Source organism: Felis catus, chromosome C1 (genome assembly GCF_018350175.1).
Source record: "Felis catus isolate Fca126 chromosome C1, F.catus_Fca126_mat1.0, whole genome shotgun sequence".
In the NCBI taxonomy this organism is placed as follows: Eukaryota; Metazoa; Chordata; class Mammalia; order Carnivora; family Felidae; genus Felis; species Felis catus.
In genome coordinates, this window is record NC_058375.1 from 13,867,191 (window position 1) to 13,889,144 (window position 21,954).

The 21,954-nt window shown below is 48.4% G+C and overlaps 1 protein-coding gene across 10 annotated transcripts in view; it reads right to left on the reverse strand.

Annotated features, from left to right (window-relative positions):
- UBR4 (ubiquitin protein ligase E3 component n-recognin 4) overlaps window positions 1–21,954 on the reverse strand; it is a 131,493-nt gene that overhangs the window by 58,786 nt on the left and 50,753 nt on the right. For 3 of the 10 annotated variants that reach the window (XM_045035180.1, XM_045035182.1, XM_045035179.1), the window contains exons 40-62: window positions 20,345–20,527; window positions 19,243–19,401; window positions 18,527–18,679; window positions 17,852–18,079; window positions 17,399–17,556; window positions 16,255–16,426; window positions 15,772–15,973; window positions 14,453–14,616; window positions 13,795–14,011; window positions 12,598–12,814; window positions 11,811–11,843; window positions 10,592–10,655; window positions 10,020–10,154; window positions 8,861–9,035; window positions 8,072–8,155; window positions 7,842–7,982; window positions 6,851–6,972; window positions 6,068–6,179; window positions 4,170–4,300; window positions 3,871–4,048; window positions 3,303–3,407; window positions 1,610–1,765; window positions 589–763 (exon numbers count right to left, since the gene is read on the reverse strand). In XM_045035180.1, coding sequence (XP_044891115.1) covers window positions 589–763; window positions 1,610–1,765; window positions 3,303–3,407; window positions 3,871–4,048; window positions 4,170–4,300; window positions 6,068–6,179; window positions 6,851–6,972; window positions 7,842–7,982; window positions 8,072–8,155; window positions 8,861–9,035; window positions 10,020–10,154; window positions 10,592–10,655; window positions 11,811–11,843; window positions 12,598–12,814; window positions 13,795–14,011; window positions 14,453–14,616; window positions 15,772–15,973; window positions 16,255–16,426; window positions 17,399–17,556; window positions 17,852–18,079; window positions 18,527–18,679; window positions 19,243–19,401; window positions 20,345–20,527 — 3,464 coding nt within the window. The remainder of the gene's footprint in view (window positions 1–588; window positions 764–1,609; window positions 1,766–3,302; window positions 3,408–3,870; window positions 4,049–4,169; window positions 4,301–6,067; window positions 6,180–6,850; window positions 6,973–7,841; window positions 7,983–8,071; window positions 8,156–8,860; window positions 9,036–10,019; window positions 10,155–10,591; window positions 10,656–11,810; window positions 11,844–12,597; window positions 12,815–13,794; window positions 14,012–14,452; window positions 14,617–15,771; window positions 15,974–16,254; window positions 16,427–17,398; window positions 17,557–17,851; window positions 18,080–18,526; window positions 18,680–19,242; window positions 19,402–20,344; window positions 20,528–21,954) is intronic. The other 7 variants (XM_045035184.1, XM_045035183.1, XM_045035185.1 and 4 more) reach the window with 7 other exon arrangements.

Sequence of the window (21,954 nt, forward strand, 5' to 3'; positions counted from 1 at the left end):
GTCACCTCTCGGTTCAGACTACATTCACTCCAACAATCCAGCACCAAACACCACAACTTCTTGAGGGAGATGGATCGCTTTCAATTTGCCAAATGCCCTATCACTGGTATCTCCAGCTATAAACACGTATTTGCTCTGTCACCTTATAAACATGCTGAACACGGGAGCTACTACTTCTAGTACATACCTAGCAGCTACAACTGTTGAGCCTAGAACAGTGCTGCTTGTAAAGAGAATGCTACAACATGGGCTCATGGGTGATGAGGAAACAAGAAAGATTTGAGCGGGAAGATACACGGTTTTCTGAAAATCACTTTAGAGTGACTGAGGGATATCCGGGGCCTTAAGAGAAAAACTACTTTCTATTCTCTCTGCCATTATAACCTACACTGATGTAATCCTAATTAGGGTAAAGAAGACAAACCTTGAAGGCTTCCTAAGACCTTAAACTGTTTCCTGAATTTATTGCCTTTGGTATTTCAAAAGAAATAGACTGGTATTGTGACTCCACCTCCTGCAACTGGTCCATCATCCTGTTCCTAGAATCTTCTCCCACAGTCTCTTGACTGCAAATGACCAAGTCCTAACCTGTTGCTAGTATGGACATCTCCTTCTCCTTCCCCTTCTCCTTCGCCCTCAGAGCCGTCTCCTTCCTGGTGTCCGGTGGTGGTGCTGATGGCTCCAGTGCTTGAGCTGACACTTCCTGGTCCAGCTGGGTGCCCCTCCACTGTGGCATCACCATAAGCACTGCTCCGACCAGATACTAGAGGGAAAGGTTACAAAAGTGTGTATCATCTCCCAAGTGTGGTGGAACCCAATGCATTCTGAAGTCCACAATAGTTAGGAGACGACCAGTAGCTTTAGAACGCTTTTTCTTCTGCGTGAAGAAGAAAAGAAATACGGAGTGAATTCAAGATTCTGGCCCCATAGCACTATGCTGAAAGACTCCCAGGGCACCAGTCACTCAACCTTCTATGATATAGAAGATCCACCTACAAAAACAATCTTCATCTCTGTTGCTGATAAATTTCCATCTCATAACCCAAGGGACACTCACATTGACTTGGGAATCTAGAAATTAGCAGCTACTCTTAATCTCTTCTACAAAATATTTTCATATCAAATTTTTAACCACAGACTGGTTTACAAGGTCAAACCAAAATGGCATGCTTTCTCATTCTAGAGCCCTGCCCTTTCAGCCAGTAGACTATGGCCTGCCATGTTAACACATCAGATCATCAACAGGAGGACTGTCCAGAATAGCTTCCCCCAATAGAGGGGGACAAGAGCCACAGTATGATGGACTTTAAGGTCGTACCGTTAACTGTTTTAGATCAATCATGATTTGGGATTATGCACGTCACTGCTTTCTTCCAAAAAGAGACAATTAAAAGTGGCCTGTAAAATATCTCAATAGTAACCATCTGGTGCTTAAGCTATTATCCCTGAACGTTTGAAACTCCCAAAGTTGAGGTCAAATGAATTTCTCAAGGCTTTCAGCGAGCCCTCAAAACTTCCCTTGCCTGACACCAACCCCCAGGACCCAGGCAGAGACTCCTAGTGTGTTCCCGCCCCTGCCCAGGGAGATCGGGCCCCCCAGCCACATTACCACTGTGCTCGCCAGCCACCGAGTCCACGGCGCTCCCCCCGCTCTCCGAGCCCACGCTACCACCATGCTCGGCAGGGGAGGTCCGAAGGGTGGAGCCGTCAGTCGCCGCCGTGCTGCCCTCATCGTCCGAGGCTGGAGCTAAGAGAATAACGAGAGCTGTTACAGGTAAAAACCCCTCCTGGGGGCGACAGCATCAAACCACATAGTGCAGAGGGGACACAATGCGGTTGATACACCCTGTCATCAAAGGAAAAAGGGAGAGATTTGCTTTGCTGGTTAATCACCAACAGGAACAAACACTGTACACGGTGCATTGCAAACAGTACTTGGACAGAAGTGAAACCCCAGTTCGCTGGGCATTTCCTTCGCTGCTATACTACAGCGAGTAGACAGTGCAGAGATCCAACGAGAATCTGTGATGTGGACACTCAGTTTTCTAGTTAGAATGCTTCACAGTCACCACTGTCTAGGTGTTACTGACACCTGCTGAGATCAGAGACTACCCATTACCGTTCAAAGCACAGAACTCTGAATTTTAAGGAGATTTGTTTTGCAATCAGTTCATTTGTGCTTATGTGAGGAAATCACTTGTCGTGAGCTCTTGAATCAACCTTGTTTATTTGGTTTGGTTTTTGATCAGGTGGTCCAGAGGGGAGTTCATTGGGAAATTTCACCCCTCCTAATCATCCTCATCAGACGCTAAGAATGAAGCAAGGAAATTCCCCAGAGACAGCCACAGCATCCAGGATCAGGGCTGAGCTGAGACAGGAGGAAAACGCTGGATGAGATACAGGGGGAAGAAAGCCAAGACAGCCACAGAGCATGGCAGAAACACAATCGGCACAGCACGACGGCCACCTCCAAGCCTGAGAGGACGGCAACGAACGAAACTGGAGAAAAGCGACACACACCACGGCAGCAAGGTGAGAGGGACAGCCAGTTTCTCCCCCTCTCTTCTATCCAGGGTTAAACTCCCAAGAGAAGAGAGAGAAAGAAAAGAAGGAAAAAAGAAATACAGGGAAGCAGCACTCTGGGAAACTCTAGATCAACCCTTACGTCACTCAGGGGTTGATTTTCTAGTGGATCGCCCAGTGTCCCATCCTCCTCTATTTGGTCCAACTCTCTGCTCAGGACATTTTGGTTTTTTCTTATCAGATCAGCAAAGAGGTGGAGTGCAAAGACAAAACGGGGTCTGACGAGTTCCTGTGCACTTCCACCCCCACCTCCCGGGCTCACAGGCCCCTGCCGGTGAGCCTCACCGACCTGAAGCAGAACTCAGCTTCTTGCCGCTTCGCTTTTATTTGTAAATGAAGAGAAAACAGTTAATGGCATGAGCTCTAGCTACTCCTCGTCTCCCTTTCCATGTTGTCTAGAGCGTGAGGACTCTGGCGAAGAGCCCTGAAAGCTGTCACTGGAGCCCTACAGCTGACCGCCCTGCAAGCCGCTCTCTCGGCCTTTCCTCGGGAGACCAGCGGGAGCCAGGCAGCATGCAAAGTGTCAGGAAGCAGAGCCATGAGCGCCTTTGCCGAGCTGCATCACCGTGCCCTCCACGCCCGCATTCCTAAAGCAAAGGCAGAAGCAGGAAGTCCAGAATGGCCTGTCAAAGCAGCTGCCCGTTCCACTCTCACAGCACCAGAAGCGAGGCCGGAGGGTCCTGGGGCCCCAAGCCGCGCTCCTTGCTGTGGACAGTTACCTGATGCTGTGGTGTCAGAGAGGGTTCCTGCGTCCAGAGAGGAAGAGCTGGGTGCCTGGCCGGACAGCCCCAGGCTCTGCAGGCCCAGGGCACTGCTGCTGCTGCCTGGGAAACAAGTGGAGAGTGAGCACAGCATTCCTTCCAGACCCCGTCCACAGCACTGCTTTGGCCGCCTGCTGCCCTCGGGAGTCTAAATTCACCGGCGTGTGACCCCCTCTGGCCTGGAGGAAGTTAATCAACAGCCGGTGCTGTCCACCCACCAAGTTTGGTTACAGACATGGTGGAAGGCTTCCTTCAGCTCAGGCAGGACACAGGCCGGAGGAATCTAACAGATTTGGGAGGAAATAATCCAAAAGACCAAACTAACGGAAATGAGGAGATTGGTTCCCAGACTGCAAATCCCACCACGACCCTGTCACTCTCCACCTGTGTCTCTTAACAGCTCTCACCCAGATCCACCTCTCCCCAAATCTGGGGACAAGCTAAGTCAGCCGGATATCAGTAACTGCCAGACCCTCTCTGCTGCTCAAGGCCGCCGGGCGGCTCTGTTCCCGGCACGGCCTTCTACCTTGTTGGTCCTGCTGCAGGCTCAGGGCAATGGCTAGTTCAACCATGGTCTCGTCATCTGCATCAGGCGGGATGTCCAGCATGGGGGGGAAGCCCTCTGCGCCTGCCAGCAGGGCCTCCAGGGGAGAGGGGTTGCCATTGTTGACATTTTCAGCTGTCTCCAGGACCATCGACTCAGACTGCAGAGAGAAAGCTCTGTCAGTGTCCCACAGTAAATGGCAGCTTTTGCAAGTCCACAGAATGAGAGCTAGAGGAGAGCTAAGAGACTCTTCCTCCCCTCTCCTGCTGCCGGAGACTCACCACCATCTCAAAATCTCCATGGTCCACCTCACTCTGTTCCTGGCTCTCCTGACGGATGTGACCAGCATTCGGAATCCCTGATGACTGCATTTTCTCATCTGCATCATCATCATCGTCGTCATCCTTATCTCCTGAGCCAAAGAAACCCCAGTCACCCAACAGTGCCTGTTCTTTCCTCCCTTGGCATGTGGTGTGCAGAGTCATGCAGCAGCGTAAACCCAAGACGAGCTACCAGCTAGAGCCCTATGCTTCAGAGGTAAGCCACAAGGACACCCCAGCCTTGTCTCTCACTCCCTGGGCCCAGCAGGATCTTGCCCCCTTAGGAGAAGACTTTCCCAGCTGACGAAGTGACAAAACAAAAACAAAAACAAAACTGAAAACAAAACGAAACAAACAAAAAAAAAAAAACAACCTGAATTCCACGGGCAGAAAAATCTAAGACCAGTAGGCCCCAGGAGCTCCCACCAACTCCCACAAGACCTTGGGCAAGACCGGGAAAAGAGGACAATTGAGATGTTTATCTGTGACATCACAGCAGCCTGGAGTATCATTTCACTCCTGTCCAAAACAGCTGTGTTGTGGGATTTTCATACTACATAACCGTTACGAGAAGAACCAGAACTAAAATGTACAACCATCGAATAGAAACTGAGGTCACCGCTACAGGTCCTGCCCAGGCTGGCTTCTGTGTCAAGTGGGAAGCCCTTCTGATAATGGAGAAAGGAGTCCGGTTTAAACCCCTAATTGTCAGAAGAGGGTGGAGGCCTTCCTTGCCTTCCACTTACTGGGTTGTGAAAGCACGTGACAACGGCCTGAACTGGAAACGTCAATTACCTGTATGGTAGTTTCTCACCCAAGAAAAGAGGCACAAACTGTTGCCTAACTCAAGCTTACATTAATAAATAACATCCAAGGAAGGTTATCTGAAGATCATCAAGTTGCACACATTCCAATAAACCTGCAATTGTACCACAAGGTGGCCACCAGCCACGTGTAGCTGCAGAGCAATGAAAATGCAGCTAGTCCAAAGAGACATGTGGGATTAGTGTGAACGATGCACTACATTCTGAAAACAGTACAAAAAAATTTTTTTAAATGGGAAGTATTTCATTAGTAAATTTTTATACTGAGTGCATGTTGAAATGGTATTCTTTACATACTGGACTTACTTCTTTTTACTCTTTATAATGTAACTAGTGGAAAATTTAAAGTTACATATATGACTTTCATTGGAAATTTACTTGTGAGCCAAAGGAAATAACCAGAGAGTTACATAATCGTGCTAATATTCAGACATTTTGTAGAACTGCTCTTACTAAAATGTTAAATGTCATGCCCTTGACTTGTGTCCAAGTGCATCAGGAGGGGTATCTCTTGTGATATTTGCTAACAAACTTACTGTAGGTCAAGACCACTGGGGATACTACCCCTTAGGCAATAGAATGGGCCCTTAATGAAGAGTTCTTATGCTAGGAAAATATAGTTTTCCTGAAAAATGACTGTTTTTTTGTCTTTAGTCACTGTGACCTTTGTTAACTGTTCTTATTTTTGCTATAGCTCTCGGGAAGCTTTCAGCCGAATATAAAATCTTCATTTGTTAATAATGCAAGACACATAACAACCTCAGGACAGAAATTTTCTATATCCTTGGCTCACTTTTACCATTAACCTTTCTTTGTTTTCTTATGGCCTCAATTTTATTCTTATTCTATTTACTATATGCATCTTTATGTGCCACCTTAAAATCTTTATGGAACAAAGCAGGGTAAGACACAGGATAGACAAACAAAGCTTCCAGGACCTTGGTCAACATGAGCAATACCTCCTAAGGCTGTACACCTCCCTCCCCCTGGCCCCACCACGTGCACACACAAGCCTAAACCCAGACTTCACGTTACCCATTGGAGTGTTGCTTCGAGGGGAGGATGGCAATGTCACATGTCTCCGCTTGTTCCTGGGCCTTAGGACTCGAATTAGAGCTTGTTTACAAGAGAAGCTCACGGCAGGATCCTGAGGTTAAAAAAAAAAAACAAACAAAAAAACTAGCATGCTTATTAGGTTTTATACTATTCACGAAACTGTCTATAAAAAAACTTTCCTTTCTTGATCAGTCACTTACATACGTGTGAAAGACCTATCTATCTACTCTCACCTGCAACCCTGCTGACCAAATTCAGTAGTTAATCCCATCTCCAGACCTGGTATATATTAAGATGCACTTCCTACCCGCCTGAATCTCAGTTCCTGGTAACAGACTGGCTGGTCACAGTGGCTCTCTACAAATGGATCTGGCTTTTCATCAGATCACAGGCTCATCCTCGCTCTGTGCTAAAATCAGTACTTCGAACATTGAGCTTCTATGACACAATCACTGGAACTGGATCTTGACGTTCATTCACACACTCATTTAATTAACAGTAACTTAGCACAAACTATGTAGCAACCGCCGGTATATTCCCTGGGGACTTAGCACTGAACAAGAAAAACAAAATCCATCCCTGTTTCAAACCTTTCTATTCCATGAAATGAGTGAGATTATAAAGATTTCACTGATATTCAAAACCCTTACTTCCCATTACCTTCCTTTAGGTCTACTGTATTTCCTAACAAACTTACAAACAAAAACGTTTCCCAACATTCCCAGGCCAATACAAGATATCTGGGGCTGGCCCGATACGTACGGGACACAGTAGCATCTGCATGTAGATCTTGGATGCTGTATTAATACAGTCCAGCTCACACGTGCAGTAACCATGGATAATGTCTACCAGGGCGTTGACGGTAGCTTCAATGTGAGTTAGGCCTAAAGGGGAGGAAAATACAGTAGAAAAACTTCTAGCTACTTGAAAATCTAACACGGAAGTACAAAGTCTCATCCCCACATAAAGGTCAAGCTAACAAAAACCGGCAAGGGCTCACGCGCTCGGCAGAACAAACAAAACACACATACAAAAGGTGGGTTATCATCATCATTTGTGCTTTACTTTATTAACAGTCTCCTAATCTCTCAAACTGTCCTCGAAAGCCTTTCCAGATATCCTGCATCACTGAAGTAAGTAGGCGTCTACTCTTAGAAACCAAAAGAGAGGGTAGAAAATATGACGAGATGAGATTGTACGTGTTCCCCATAATCCTCAGATCTTACGTGATGATAAACTTGACTCTGACCCGCCTTTTAGGTTTACTGCCCATGCAACCTACAAACACAAATGAGCACCAGGGCTCACTCTACTTTCCAAGATTGCTATTCGGATCCTTACTTTTCCACGTACACTTTGGAGAGTGAGAAGTTAGATGCCAAACACAGCAGCAACTTGGGAATAAAACATTCTCAAGCTGATGCTTCACTTCTCCCTTCTGAAGTGGCTTTGATCAAGCTCCCAAAACATTTTTAGAACAATTACAACTGCCGGTAAGGATACAGAGATACACAAAAGTGCCCCTCTATGAGAAATATTCAACCCCAGGGGAGGAGATAGGGTACGAGAAAATCCCGCTTCTCTGCCACACTGCTGGATTCCTGTATCAGAAAGAACGCATTGATCTCAAAGCCTTCTATTTCCTGACTATTAATTCTGGAAAAAATGGTTGGTGAAGGCTAAAGGCTGAGGGCTCGATCTGTTCAAAGACAGAACTTCGATCAGGCCTCAAGTATCCCTTTTAACATGATACCTGGCAGGCAGGCAGGAGCCAAGAAGGCATTCTTGGGTTTGGATGCGTGGAGTTTCCAGAAGTGGTTCACCAGCTGGGTGATGAAACTGCAGCAGTCTCCTTCCAACTGCTTCTGAGGATCTCTCCCCTCATCCGCTCCTTCTACGCAGGAGACAGAAAATGATTAACAACGGTAAATCTGACATGGAAGTTAATTTGTTTTAAGGTTAACTCAGGTCAAGGAAGCTTGCCTGGGGAGGGAGTTTCAAGTGGGGCCCCAATCAATATGCCAACTATCCCTAGACTCCAGCAGGCACATCTAGGAAAAAAACAGTCTGGGAAAGGAATATCACAGAAAACATTGTATGTTAGAATTAAGTAGAAAGGGGAGCATTCAGGATCTTTATAGCAGACTCAGAGATCTCAGGTCCAACTGCTCAACTTCTAAAAACTAGGGGAACACGTGAGATTTTCTGGAATGACTCCTGGATGAAAATATTAGGAAGAGGAACCGGATGATGACAGCAGATGGGAGCATGTAAATAACAGAGAATTGTAAACACATCCATAAACTGTATTTGACAAAGCAAAACAAGTTAGGTACCCAGCCAACGTGAAGCGAAGGGAGGAAAACAGAATCAAGCATGGAGAAAGGCCACTGCACATGTTGTTAATAAAACACTGGCAAAAAGAATAGCAGGAGAGCAAGATTTGACCCTATTACTTTAAAGCAACCAGGGCCCAAGCTTAGCTTTGCCCTAAAATCCTAAGAGTTAGTTACTTCAGACAGAGGTTATACCTGACATCCAGAGCACTAAATAAACTCAAGGATGATTGAAGGGGCAAGCAATAGAAAGAATGTTCGCTTAAATGGTATAATCTGAACGTCAAAAGCCCTACAAGATACGAAGACAAGGGTAAAATCCCTGTCTCAAAGCATGCAGTCAGGCAGAGGCCAGAGATACGAAGAAGAGAGTGAAAGGCTATAGAAAGTGTTATTAAGCAGATTTCAGGATCACGACCAGGTAGGCCAAGTTCACCTGTTTCCATCGGGGGCAGCTTTGACTCCGTAAAGTGGACAAGGTTGTTAGGACGCATGATGGCAATGGAGCGAGCTGTGATCACCAGCCTCTGGAAGACCTCGGGGTCCAAATCCTTGCCTTCTTTGCTGGATGTGTTGAGACACTGCACAGCTTTGCTCAGCAAGGCCTGATCCTATAACAAAAGTATCACAGAGGATGAACCAAAACTAAGGGCTGGGTAGGATACCCGAGCAAAGAGGACAGAACAGCTGGCAGATCATCAGGATGGCTACCTCCTCTCGGGAAAACAGGTTAATTACCGCCAACTACCGGGAACAAGTTTTCAAAGCAGCCCAGTACAGGCAAACTTCTTCACACAGAAAACATTAAAGGCACAAAATTCAGAAGTCATGAAATAAGTATCAAAGTGTGACAGGAAAATGTGGACCCACCTGATTCTCCAGACCTGCAACATCCCCAATCACTTTGCTACAGTGGAAGAACCGTTTCTCTGTGAGTTCCTATCACAAAGAGTCTGTTCCTAAACTGCCTTTCCTCAAGAGGTTCAGCAGGTGAAACGTGAATTTCTCCGTGTTCTGGGTTAGAGGCACCAATGCTAACCATGGCATCTGGCCTGTTGGCTTCTTCCTCCTTGATCTGTCACCTTTTCCATCTATGGCAACCGGTCTCACTTACTGCCTTCCGCTACCACTTACATTTATAGGTGAGACTTCCCCCTCTCTTCCCCCTGCACACCCACCCCTGCCCCCAGATTCCCCCTCAGAGTCTCTCCAACAACCATTTGGCAATCTCCCCACAAGCAAGTACACCTAATCTAGGGTTGTGCCACAGCTGGAGGAGGATCTCTGCGATTCCCGAGTCCTCACACTTTTCCAGGGAAAGCACCCCCAGTCTTTCTTAGATCTTGCTGATGCTATTAGTGGCCAAAAACTCCGTGCAAACCAGGGGCCCATTCGACAGCTTGTCATCAGTTTTGAGGGGTAGTCATTAATTTCCCAGGACAGACTTTAGATGGGTCTCATCTCAGTGGGGTCGTTTCCCCACCAGACTTCACACTCCCCTCCTCATTTTCCACGCGAAAAGTCAGCTCACTTGATTCCCCATCAGTACCACAACCTCCACTTCTGCAGAAGGCTTCCTGGGAGGGAATGAGTACCTTATGGCTGTGATAGGCTGAGCGGCTGGTGTGCAAGCTGGCCAGGAGGCTCTTGGACTGCTGCTGAACACTGGCAGGTGCCGGCAGGGACAGCAGCAAAGTGGCCAGCTCCTGGGCTGCATTCTTGTTTCTCTCCTGGTGCAGAAGACAGCAGAGTTCTCACTAACCCCACCAAGTCCATGCGGAATGAACGGTCTACGCTCTGCCCTCCCCCTTCCTCTTTCCAAGGCCACCAGTGCTAGGTTATGCTCTACGGACTGCCGAGAGCAAGATGAAGATTTTCAGAAATGACAATCCTCCCACAACACGGGAGCAGGAATCGAGTCCAAGCCTATGACTCCTGGAACAGCATTCTTTCTACCAGCACTCATCCTATTCTATGAAATGCCCTTGCTATGGATCCCCCCAAAAGTAGGACAGAAGGCCTTAAGCCAAAGACTTCTCTGGAGCTTCTCTGCAAATCAAGATTATGCTATAAATATTCTTTAGCTGCAAGGCCTCGGGCCTCTGACAACTCCACTGACTTCCTGCCTCTTCAGAAAGCTCCCACATACTTTGAAAAAGTCACTTGCCTTCTCGATGATCGGGCCAACAGCAAAGCAGCTTTCCAGGGCTTCTAAAGAACTCACAACCAGCCTAGGGAGACAGAAAAGCTGGCTTGAGTACAACAACAACCCTTCTCTCCAGTTGTGCTTTAGCCTGTGCAAACTATAGACGGAGGGACCTCGGGGACAGCTAATGAATGCCAAATACAAAATCAAAGCACAATAAGACCTGCCACAGGCACCATGCATATCGTTTCCTTGTGTTACAGGCCAGAAGAAACCTGGCTCCTGCTTGGAGATCAACCTGAGGCCATGTTCGTAATCCGGAACTGAAAGACAGGGCTTTTCTTCCTCAAAGCGGATAAGTGTGCTTCCTTCTGCTGCCTGTGGCAGGGATCACTGAGAGGGGCTTAACAGTCTTGCTGCAATGGGACCCGAAGCTCAGGTGCCCATACATAGGTAGGCAAACGGATACACAAAGGGAAAGGTTAAAGCCATCTTCTTACACTGGGAAGGTAAAGGTAGTATTTTATTCACACCTCCATGAAAACGCACAGAGGCACTTCCTAGGAGTCCCTAAGTACGGGGAGAGAACAAACGGCGTTTTCAGGAGCATGCCAACTGCCAACATTCAAAGGGTGCAACAAAGCACCTTTAGAAAACGGAGCCATTTTCTCCTGGGAAAAAGGAAACCCAACTGTGGAAGGGTACCCAGCAACATGCTCCCCAGGGCTTATTCCTGTGAGTTTAATGGGGCCTGGTAAAAAGACCAACATCCTGATGCTGAGGCTCCGGGCAGAGAGGGAAAGGTATAGAGAAGGTAGCTGGAGGGGAAAAGGTCAAGGGGCAGAGGAAGGCAACAAAGAGCCGGGGAAGAGGGACCCGAGGCGTAAAACGCAGTTGGACAGAACAAGTTGTCCGCTGGCTTGTCAGACACTAGGACTCTCCCGCTGTCCTACGGCCCGCCCCCGCCCCCTGCTCACCCACTGCGGAGAAGGAGCGGAGCGGAGCGGGGTACGGAAGAGCACACTAAGAGGTTCTGGAGAGGCCAACACCAAGTGTGCACGCACAACCCTCCACACACTCCACTCTTACACGGGATAGCTCGGCAGCCATGCAAGGACCAGAACAGAAAGAAGCAGGAGGACTCTTCCACAGAAGCAGGATCAACGCAAAGCCACACCATTGGTTACTGCTCTCTGGCACACACTCACCCGTGCAGAGAAAAGAAAGAGGGCATACTAACCGGTCCAGCTTGGTTAGGGACTCAGTTTCAGAACTTGGGGGAGAAGCAAAGGGAAAAAAAAAAAAAAAGGAAAAAAATGTGAAGCTCAGAGAAACCTGGAAACACATCCTAAGCAAACAATATAAGAATAGGGGAGGGGGGGGGAAACAAAGAGAAAGAGAGAGAAAAGGGAGTGGGGAGGCTGGTGGTGGGAGGCAATGATTCCAAGCCAGGCTATTCTTTCCGACTTACGATGTAAGAAACTCAGCGTCTTACATCATGAGTCACTTGTCTACCGCGGCAAACCAGCGGCCCCTAGCACAAAGAAGCCAAGCGCAATGCTTAAGAAGGCCACTGGGGGGAGCGCCAGGAGGCTGTGAACTCCGCCGCAGGTGCAGCAGACCGCCCCTTGCCAGCAGCGCCATTACCACATAAGTTGGCTGCTGCAGAGAAAGAGAAGACGATGAAATCGGAATGAACCGGAAGATCTTCCCCTATAATGTCAGCGAGACTGGACCCACATCTCTAACACTGGCTTAAGCATCTTCTACTCAGCAGTCTCTCTGGCTACTCCAAAGGGCACCTGAGCATTAAGAGAAGGCACAGAAGCCCCCCCAGGCAGACTGGAGCCAGACGGCCCTGAGCAGGTTTCCAGGCTCCGTTGGTACGCTAAGGGGGCACAGGGCTGTGTAACAACCTGAAACTCGCAGGCTGGACTCGGTAGTTCTGAGAGACTCTCTCGGGACAGGCTGTGCCGGGAGAGGGAAAAGTGGTGAGGACCGGAGCCAACCCCTGCCGGTGTCGGTACCTCTCCAGGACAGTTCCACTGGTGGTGGCAGGGGCTGCAGAGTCACTGTCTCCAGTGCCATTGCTCTGGTTCAGGTTCGAAGGACAGATGTTGCTGACGGAGGCAGAAGGGAACTCTTCCGGGGGCTCGTCAGGCCAGCCGAACTGCTCCTTAGTCTTGCCATAAATTTTTACAGCATCGATCATGGTGACACCTGCTGGATCCACCGAGGCCCCAACTGCAACAAGTAAGAGAAGCCTCTGGAAAGCACATTCTCTAAAGGGCTAACGTGACCACCTCGCCTCCCAAGACCTGACAAGGCAGCAAATCCCATCGATTTTTGGTACGGAAGAACTCTGTCTCCTGAGACTCGAACAGCACCTTAACCCTGAGGAGACGGTGATGAAGCATGAAGCAGCCCCTCCCTGTGACCGAAGGCCTAGAAGTCCACTTCTCAGAAGAGCCCCTGGGAAGCACCGCGGGAATCCTCTGGTGCTATAGGGATTCCGGCATCTGCCGCCCTCCACCTGCAGGGAGCTCTAAGTGCTCCCTTGGTTCAAAGCGCAGGTTGTCATCATTCATACCGCTATCAACTATCTCTAGGAGCAAGAGGGGCCAGTAAATGGCACAGAAAAGTGCTAGACTTGTGAAAAGCTCACGGATTTGTACTCTGAGAGCTTAAAGTATTTGATAGCACAAGGCCAGGCACCTGTGCTTTAAGAGAGCCTGGTGAGGGTGCCTGGCTGGCTCAGTCAGTGAAGCACACAGCTCTTGATCTCAGGGCTGTGGGTTCAAGCCCCATGCTGGGTATAGAGATTACTTGATAAAATCTTAAGGAAGGAAGGAAGGAAGGAAAGGAGGGAGGGAGGGAGGGAGGAAGGAAGGAAAGAAAGGGAGAAAGAAAAGAAAGAAGAACGAACAAACAAACCTGGGGATTGTGTGTTTATCTTGCCTCCTCTCTGCCCACCCACGCAGGCAGCCGCTCCAGCAAGGCAGAGCCAGTCCCAACAGAAGCTAACCCTCCCCATTCTCGTACACCCCTCCCCCACCCCCTTGCCTCCTTTCCACTTCCAGTGAAGCTCAGGGTTTCAGGATGGCAGAGACCACTGAGAAGCAGAGAGCAGAGGGTTCCCAGAATACTAGAGAGCCACAGAGAAGTGGCCCCCAAGTCAGCAGCCAAGTGAGAAGGGTGGGCCGTGCCAGGAGCCGGCAACTCACTGAAGAGGTTCAGCTTCTTGTCAGCCTGGAGGGCTTCTTCTCTGGTGAAGGGGAAGTCAAACCAGCGCGAGCGACTCAGGTTAAGCTGCATGGTTCTGCCGAAAATCTCAATGTATGATGGGGCCCGTTCGATGGCCTGGGTCCCGATCTGGATCCGCATGCCTGTCATCACCATAGTGCTGTTGTTATTGCTGATTTCAATGGTGAAGCCGCCAGGCTAGAGGGAGGAAAGGCGCACTTCAGAGAACGAACACGAGTTCTTGGGGGCAAACGTATAACCCTTCACCTACAGGTGCTGAAGCATGCGACCCCAGATGAGTCCTTTATCCTTCTAACGCCTTGGTAATGACTTGCTTACTTCCAAGGATAGAAAAACAGAGGCAAGGGAGTGGACAGTCTCCAACTGCAGGCTACTTTCTCATCACTAACCACCTCCTGCAGCCCTCTACACAGTGACCCCGTGGCTAACGTTGGAACGGGAACCCTTCTGCGTGGAAGCGAAAATAGCCATTTACTCCAGGGACCACGTAACTGGAATCAAGGGTGACTGTAAGCATATGTTTTACACTCGCATCCTAAGAGAGGATGTGTCTTTGAACCACACGGTTTATGAGGTCCTTCCACCCGGGCACTGTACCCAGCCCAGCACAGTCCTCACCTTGGTGTTGGCCACATACATGCCGGTGGAATTCAGCCGGTGCTTTATCTGCTGCGCATTGTAGACCTGCAGGAGGTCGTTACCACCAAACTCCACATCTGTCAGCTGCTGGTTGTGTTCAAAGAAGTCGATGGGGAAGGTCACCTGGCTGGACGTGCGGGTCGCTGTGGGGAGCAGCGCCAGCGTGTGAGAGCATCAGTGCACACTCCCACCTCTGCACCCACTCCATGAGTAAAGCCCCTCCTAGGCTGAGCCCACACTCCAACACTCCAATCAATCTCTGCAGGACACCCGGGATCACGACGTGTGCCTCAGTACGATGCCTGCACAGGGCTAGCTGTCCAACAGTCGTCAACCCTAACCACAACACAACCCGGTGGGACAAAGAATTTGCGTGTGGTATGGAGTACAGCTAGTAGCAACAGGCTCCCCTCATGACTGTTTTATTTAAAGTAAACACAGGGCGCCTGGGTGGGCTCAGTCGGTTAAGCATCCTACTGTGGCTCAGGTCGTGATCTCACAGTTGGGGAGTTCGAGCCCCGCATTGGGCTCTGCTGTTGGTTCGGATCCTGGAGCCTGCTTTGGATTCTGTGTCTCCCTCTCTCTCTGCCCCTCTCCTACTCACGCTCTGTCTCTCTTTGTCTCTCAAAAAATGAATAAACGTTAAAAACTAATAATAAATTAATTAACTAAATTGAAAATAAATAATAAAAAAAACAAAGCAAACAATAGAAACTACTTCTTTACAGGAGAAAGAGCTGCGTCGTCATCTCAAACATGGACTCCAGAACACATTTCGGTAGCTCTGCTTAACTGGAGTCACTCACTCTGAGTTTGAGCCTTCACACCCTCGTGAGTCCTCTAGCAGTCAGGAGTGCGACTCCCGGCTCAGAGATCTAGGATGCATTCGTCACTGCTTGGTAAGAAACGGGCCACCGGAAGCAATCTATCCTCCGTCAGTTCCACCCTCTGCCTCACATCAGGCAGGCCATGTTCCCAAACCCAGAGAAAAAGCTCTCCAACAAGGTCCACAGGATCATTCTTCACCAGGCACCTAAGAAGCGCTGGCCTGAAGTGGAGAGCCAGGGAGTGCTTGCCAGCTGCACGATGGGTCTCTAAAAGCCACAAAGAACACTGGTGGCCCTAGGAAACTTGATCCTGCCTTCGGGAAATCAGCTAGCACCTATCTCTACCTTCGCAGAACAGACAAGCGGAACAGTCACCGTTCCCCCGCGGATAGTTATTGCGGTCTGTTTCGGGGCTCGTCTAGAACACTGCCAACCCCATCCCCCCACCGGTCTTTCCGGGAGGGGCCTTACTGATGGTAGCGGTCTTGCGCTTTCGCACAGGCTTCATGATGCTGACGACGCTGCTGGGCTGCAGGGACGGCTGGAGCCAGTAGGAGGTGCTCTCCACGCTGGCCATGTAAATGCGCAGGCTGCCGTCCTCACACAGCAGGATCATGGTGGTCCGCTGCTGCTCGTTGCAGGCCGTGTGCCGAATGGCAACCATGTCTTGGATCTGGCGGAGGGGACAAAGGAGGGGGTGAGTTCCCACAGCTACAGATCAGAACCTACGGAAAAAAGGCGGAGAGGCAACTAGCTTCTGGGGGTGCGGAAGAGTAACAGTCATTTGGGGGTGCAGAAGAGTGACAAAGAAAAGGCATCTAGGAGGAAACGGGTGAAAATTCTTTGATAAACCGCTTCTACTGCAAGAGCTGGAGAAGTGACATAATATACAAACACGGAAACAGAAAATGAGACCAGGTTCACAGCCAAGTGGTGGAAGAATCCGGCACTGACCTTTGCTTTAGCAGGAAGAGTCTTAATCTCTTGGATAAGGAAAGTGTCTGGCTTCACCATAACTACCAGGGGCACACCTGTGGTTTGCTGGACACAACACACCAAGCCAGGGTGGTTCATCACCTCGGACCACTGGCAGAGGGCAGGAGACGTCTTACTGCCACCGTTGGAACTGCAGATGACAAAACCGGCCACGGTCAGGGTACCAATCCTGACTTCCTGCTCTTGATTTATAGGCCATACTGACTAAATACCTGATTCCCAGAGCAATGTATTTGTCCAGGGACTCAAATCACCCACAAGCCTCAGTTTTATTCAAGCCATGTATATACTCTCATATACCCCACGGTGTACCTCCAGCAGGAGTCCTGATTTAAAAATCTCCCCTGCTAGGTTCCACTGTCTGAGGGAAAAGGTGGCCCCCTGTGCCTAGAGGCTGTCAACTGCATAGGCCATGGAGCTGCCTAAGGCATGATCCTTGGTCCTAGTAAGAATCTCCAAGTACATCAAGTTCTGTGTGAATGGCATCCATCTGCCTTCACCTCCAACCAGCTAATGTTTCACAAAACAGAGGACAGAAATGGTGCCTATGGCACTTTAATGGCTCTTCAAGGGCAGGCAGGAAAGACAGAGCCTAAGCCACTTCTCCCTGCTCTCTAAATAAACACTTGCCACCTTACGCACACCTCTATCATCAGGACACCTCATGCAAGCCTCTACTCCCTGAACCCCAACCATACTCCCACTGCTGACATCATGTTCCGTTTACTGATCAGTAACTACCCCAGCAAGGAAACTTAAAGAGCATTCTGGCAGCATGGGTGTCTGGAAGCAACTTACATTCCCGTTTCAAAACTTAGTCATCACAGATTTGCTGCCTCGACTACAGCTTTTCCCTTCTGAGTGACAGCGGTCCCCAAACTTCTTCTCATAGCTTGGGGTCTGCGTGGCAGAGGACAGAGCATGCCAACAGCCACCCTGCCAACACTAGGTGCCTCTTGCTCACAAAAGGGAAAGGCTTGTGGGAGGAAAGTAAGTTTCACCAGATCCCCAGCAGATGCCAGTACCGGGCCAGTGGAAGCTCCCGCTGAATGTGGGCATCACGGAAGCTGAACACAGCTTCCTGAACACGGCTCCTTCCCACCTTTTGATGTTGATGGAGAAGAGCTGCAACACCTCCAGAGTCGTCCTGCTGATGGTGGCTGCAAATGATTTGCCTTGACAATAGCTGAAGAACAACATCTGCAGCACATGGGAGTAGTAGACGGACACACCACCACCTGCCACCTGGCTGTTACTGTCCTGTCGGGGCAAAGACACACAACACCTGCATTAACCTCTCATGGTGCCTCAGGCACCAGCATCCAGCTTTGCTGGTTACTAGTTTTAAATCATGATCACAGGTTCTCGTAATCTGAGTCCCTTGGGTAAATCTCAGAAGTACCACGAGAGTCACGGAACTTCACGTTGAATCAGTTTGGTCCTAAAGGACAAGAGTTTCTGCTATTGGGGAAAAGGAGGCAAGAGGGAAAAGAACAACAGAGAAGCTGCTAGGCTAGCTAGATCTGGAAGAGGAGAGAGCAACATCCGCCCGAACCTTCAGGTCCTCGTGGTTGATTTCCAGCACGTTGGTGACGTAGAAGGGGCCCTGCTGCGCACTACTGGCCTCTTCCATGAGCTGGGTATAGATGTAACCAGCTGAAGACATTATAACAATGATGTTCTTTCCCTCCTCATTGAAGAGGAAGGTAACATCTCTTATCTTGGAGCTCGGTAGGAGAAAGTAGAAGGTGGGGCTCAAGGCATCGACAGACAGGTCATAAATCTGCAGGACAGAAAGAAGGAAGATCAAATAAGGGAGGTCTATTTCAGCCCACCCCCAAATTATCCTGGAGAATCCAAAGACCTGCCATTGGCAAGTAATGAGCATTCATTCTCCATCCCACAAGCATCTGTGTCAGGCACAGAACACACAAAGACAAACATCTTTCTACTCTCCCTCAGGGAATGACCAGGGGAGAGACACATATCTACAAATTTTGTGATAAGTACAGTAATAGTCATGCACTTGGTACAGGAGAAGAACCAGAATCGGTATCATAAAGCCTACAGATGGAAAGCTCTAGCTCAGCATCGTAACAAAAGGCAACACAATGTTAGGGTCGCTCACCTTTAATTTCTGGGAGAAGCTAGCACATAATGGAGATCAGACATTCTGGATTTAAAAACCAAACCATTCTAGGACCACATCATCAATGGGCACTAACTATACCTTGACAAAGTCCGCAGTGACGATCGCTAACTCCGTCTGCGAACCAGGTAACCACACAGCTTTAATGATGAAGTTGCCTGTTGCCAACTGGGGGTGTAGCACCAAGTGATCCGAAACAGAGCCTGAGCTACTGAACGTCAGCACATGGCAGTCCTAGAGAGGGTTTAGGGAACAGACTGGTTAGAAGATGGTGGGAAGTAGGCTAACTCAAGTCTTCCGTAACATTCCCTGCCTTCAGGTAGGGAGATATTCAGGTTTCGAAACACACAAAAATCATTTCTGATACAAGAGAAATCTGAAAGAAACTCAGGAAAAGATTTCTTCTACATTTGAAAGGCTTTTAAGTGTTAACCTTTTTTTTTTTTTTTTTTTTTTTTTAAAGGGCTCTCCCATGCAAAACAGGAGAGTTCTTTTTACAGTTTTATTTACTTGGTGAACAAGTATGCACGCCAGAGGGGCAGAGAGAAAGAAAGAGAGAGAATCCCAAATAGGCTCCACATCATCAGCACAGAGCCCGACGTGGGGTTCAGTCCCACAAACTGTGAGATCATGACCTGAGCCTAGATCAAGAGCTGAACGCTCAACTGACCAAGCCACGCGGGTAACCCTAGGTTTTAATCTTGACAGTGAGTATGAGAAAGCGGTACTGACAACAGGGGAGAGAAGAGGAGTGGGATCAATAGCACGAAGTGGTCGAACCTGGACCCGATTCTTACCTTGAGCCCACAAACGGCAAGGTAGTCCTCCTTACAGGGATTGCCAGTGAGGCTCAGCACAGTAAAGGGGACGGGGGCGGAAGCCAGGCGGGTCAGAGTCAACTTCCTTTTGCTGGAATCTGCTTGCTTCAGGAGTGCAGAGAGCTGCAGAACGGTGATCTGCAAGGGAACAATCGCCAATGTATTCTTACCCCTGTCCTCTTAGAGGACGGAGAGCCCGATAAAAGCTCCTTCGATGGGTACCGCTCCGCAGTTAAGTGTCTCAGGAGAAACCTACACCAGTATCAGCTTCTCTTTCTCCGGGATGAGATATGGGATGCCCTTCCTTGCCTCCTTCCAGTGACGACAGAAGAGAAGAGCAAAGAAACCAACTCCTCTTCGTATATTTAGGTCATGAAAAGAATTAACCACTTCCTACATACTAGCATCCTTTCTAGTTTTCTAAACAAGTTTGGGGTGTGTTTTTTGTTGTTGTTGTTGTTTTAAGTATTTTAGAGGGAACTTACAGACTATTCGGATTTCCAGTTTTTCACTTAAGTTAAAACAACTTTTCTGGTGATGAAAAAGCCAGAATAACAAAAACAAAACAAAACAAAACAAAACAAAAACGCTGAGTTTGAGTTAAGATACCTACTACCCTTCCAACTTCTAACTTGTTCTATAAAACGACATAAACTTCCCTGTGTCGTCAGTGGGCCAGGAAGGGCAGGCAAGAACTAAACAAAGAACACTGACTCTTCCCATGAAGACCTTTATCTCTTGGTTTGTGCCCTCCCTCCAGCAGGACCATACCAAGCCAAGAACGGGAGCCACGCTGGCCTAGGTAACAGCTAGTCATTACCTTTCTCTGAGAACTTGAAGGGTAGGTTTTGACAGGGAAACTACTCATCAGAAACAGTCGTACTGTTTCTAAGTCTGAACAACGAACTCAGGCTTCGTGCTGATTGAGCTCGGTCCCCTAAAACACTACCGGACCCCAAAAGACTTTTTCCCAGATTGCCAATCGGAACATTTCCCAGAGGGCCAATTGGAGCAATCTGTTTTGCTTAAGCACTTAAGACAAACAGGACCTAAAATGAGCGGGAAGGAACCAGAAACTCACCTTGCCTTTCTCATGGCTGACAGCCAAATGCTGGCGGCGCCCATGTGGGGAGGAGAGCACGCACATAGCCACCCGCCGGAGCACATGGGCACTGATGAGCTGTCGAATAGTCTGGCCCTGGTCTCCACTGTAATTCATCCGAACATTCTCAAAGGCACCTTCCTGGGAGCCTAAGGTGGGAACCTGGCAGAGAAGGAAGCAGTAGTAAGGCAAAGAGATCAAATGGATTCACCCGCTATTCACGTGACCGAGAAACTGCACAATGCACTCAAAACTAGCGGGTTCCAGGCTCTAAGCTATGGACAAAATTATTGCCAACCCAGTAAGAACAAGATACTGAATGTTTCATAAGGCTAAATTTAATTAATACAAAATACTGCCTTCCAAAAATGTTAAAATGCCCCCCCCCTTTTTTGTTAAGTCAAAGAGTGGTGATAACGGATGAAATGTTTTTCATTGCTCTAACCTGGGAAAACTGGGTCAGCAACTTTATAGATCACCAACATGAACCCAATACTTTTTAACTTCACCTTTAATAGCTGAAAGTCTAAAAACCACTAGTGTAAAACTGACTTGTTTTTAATAAGATACCAGAATATATGTGTATATATACCTGTGTGCATTTCCAAATGACCTGTGAGTTCTATTCCTAGACCTCATTCATTTGTACGTTTCCCTTTCGAAAGCACACCTTACGCCATTTTCATTACTTTTGCTACTAAAGAGAACACGCAGAACAGGCCAGAAATCCTAGACTCAGTGCTGAGCACGTTTTAAAGTGGGTAATAACTTACAACTTATAAGCCATTTCATATAAAGAAATAGAATTGCCTAAAGGGCTAGAAGCAGAAGATGACAAACACTATTTATGCAAGCCAGCAGAACCCTAGGGGAGAAAAGGTTTTCTACTTTATTATACAGAAGAAACTTCTAACTACTACAATTGCCCTCAAATGTTATTCCTCATATCTTGGAGTTGATACATTTTTTTTTATTTTGTTTTTAATCTTTATTTATTTTTGAGAAAGAGAGAGAAAGCAAGGGAGCAACAGAGAGAGAAGGAGACACAGGATCCAAAAGAGGCTCCAGGCTCTGAGCTGTCAGCACAGAGCCCGACGTGGGGCTCAAACTCACGATCCATGAGTTCATGATCTGAGCCGAAGTTGGACGCTCAACCGACTGAGCCACCCAGGCGCCCCGGGCGTTGATACATTTTTATGAACTGAAAAGGGGACTTATTTACTGGGTTGGTCCAAATGACCTTTTGTGTTTTTTTTTTTTTTTTTAATTTTTTTTTTCAACATTTATTTATTTTGGGACAAAGAGAGACAGAGCATGAACAGGGGAGGGGCAGAGAGAGAGGGAGACACAGAATCAGAAACAGGCTCCAGGCTCTGAGCCATCAGCCTGACGCGGGGCTCGAACTCACAGAGCGCGAGATCGTGACCTGGCTGAAGTCGGACGCTTAACCGACTGCGCCACCCAGGCGCCCCTTGTGTCTTCTTTTAAGACACGCTTCAAGAGCGCCTGGGTGGCTTGGTCGGTTGAGCGTCCAACCTCGGCTCAAGTCATGATCTCACAGTTTGTGGGTTTGAGCCCCATGTTGGGCT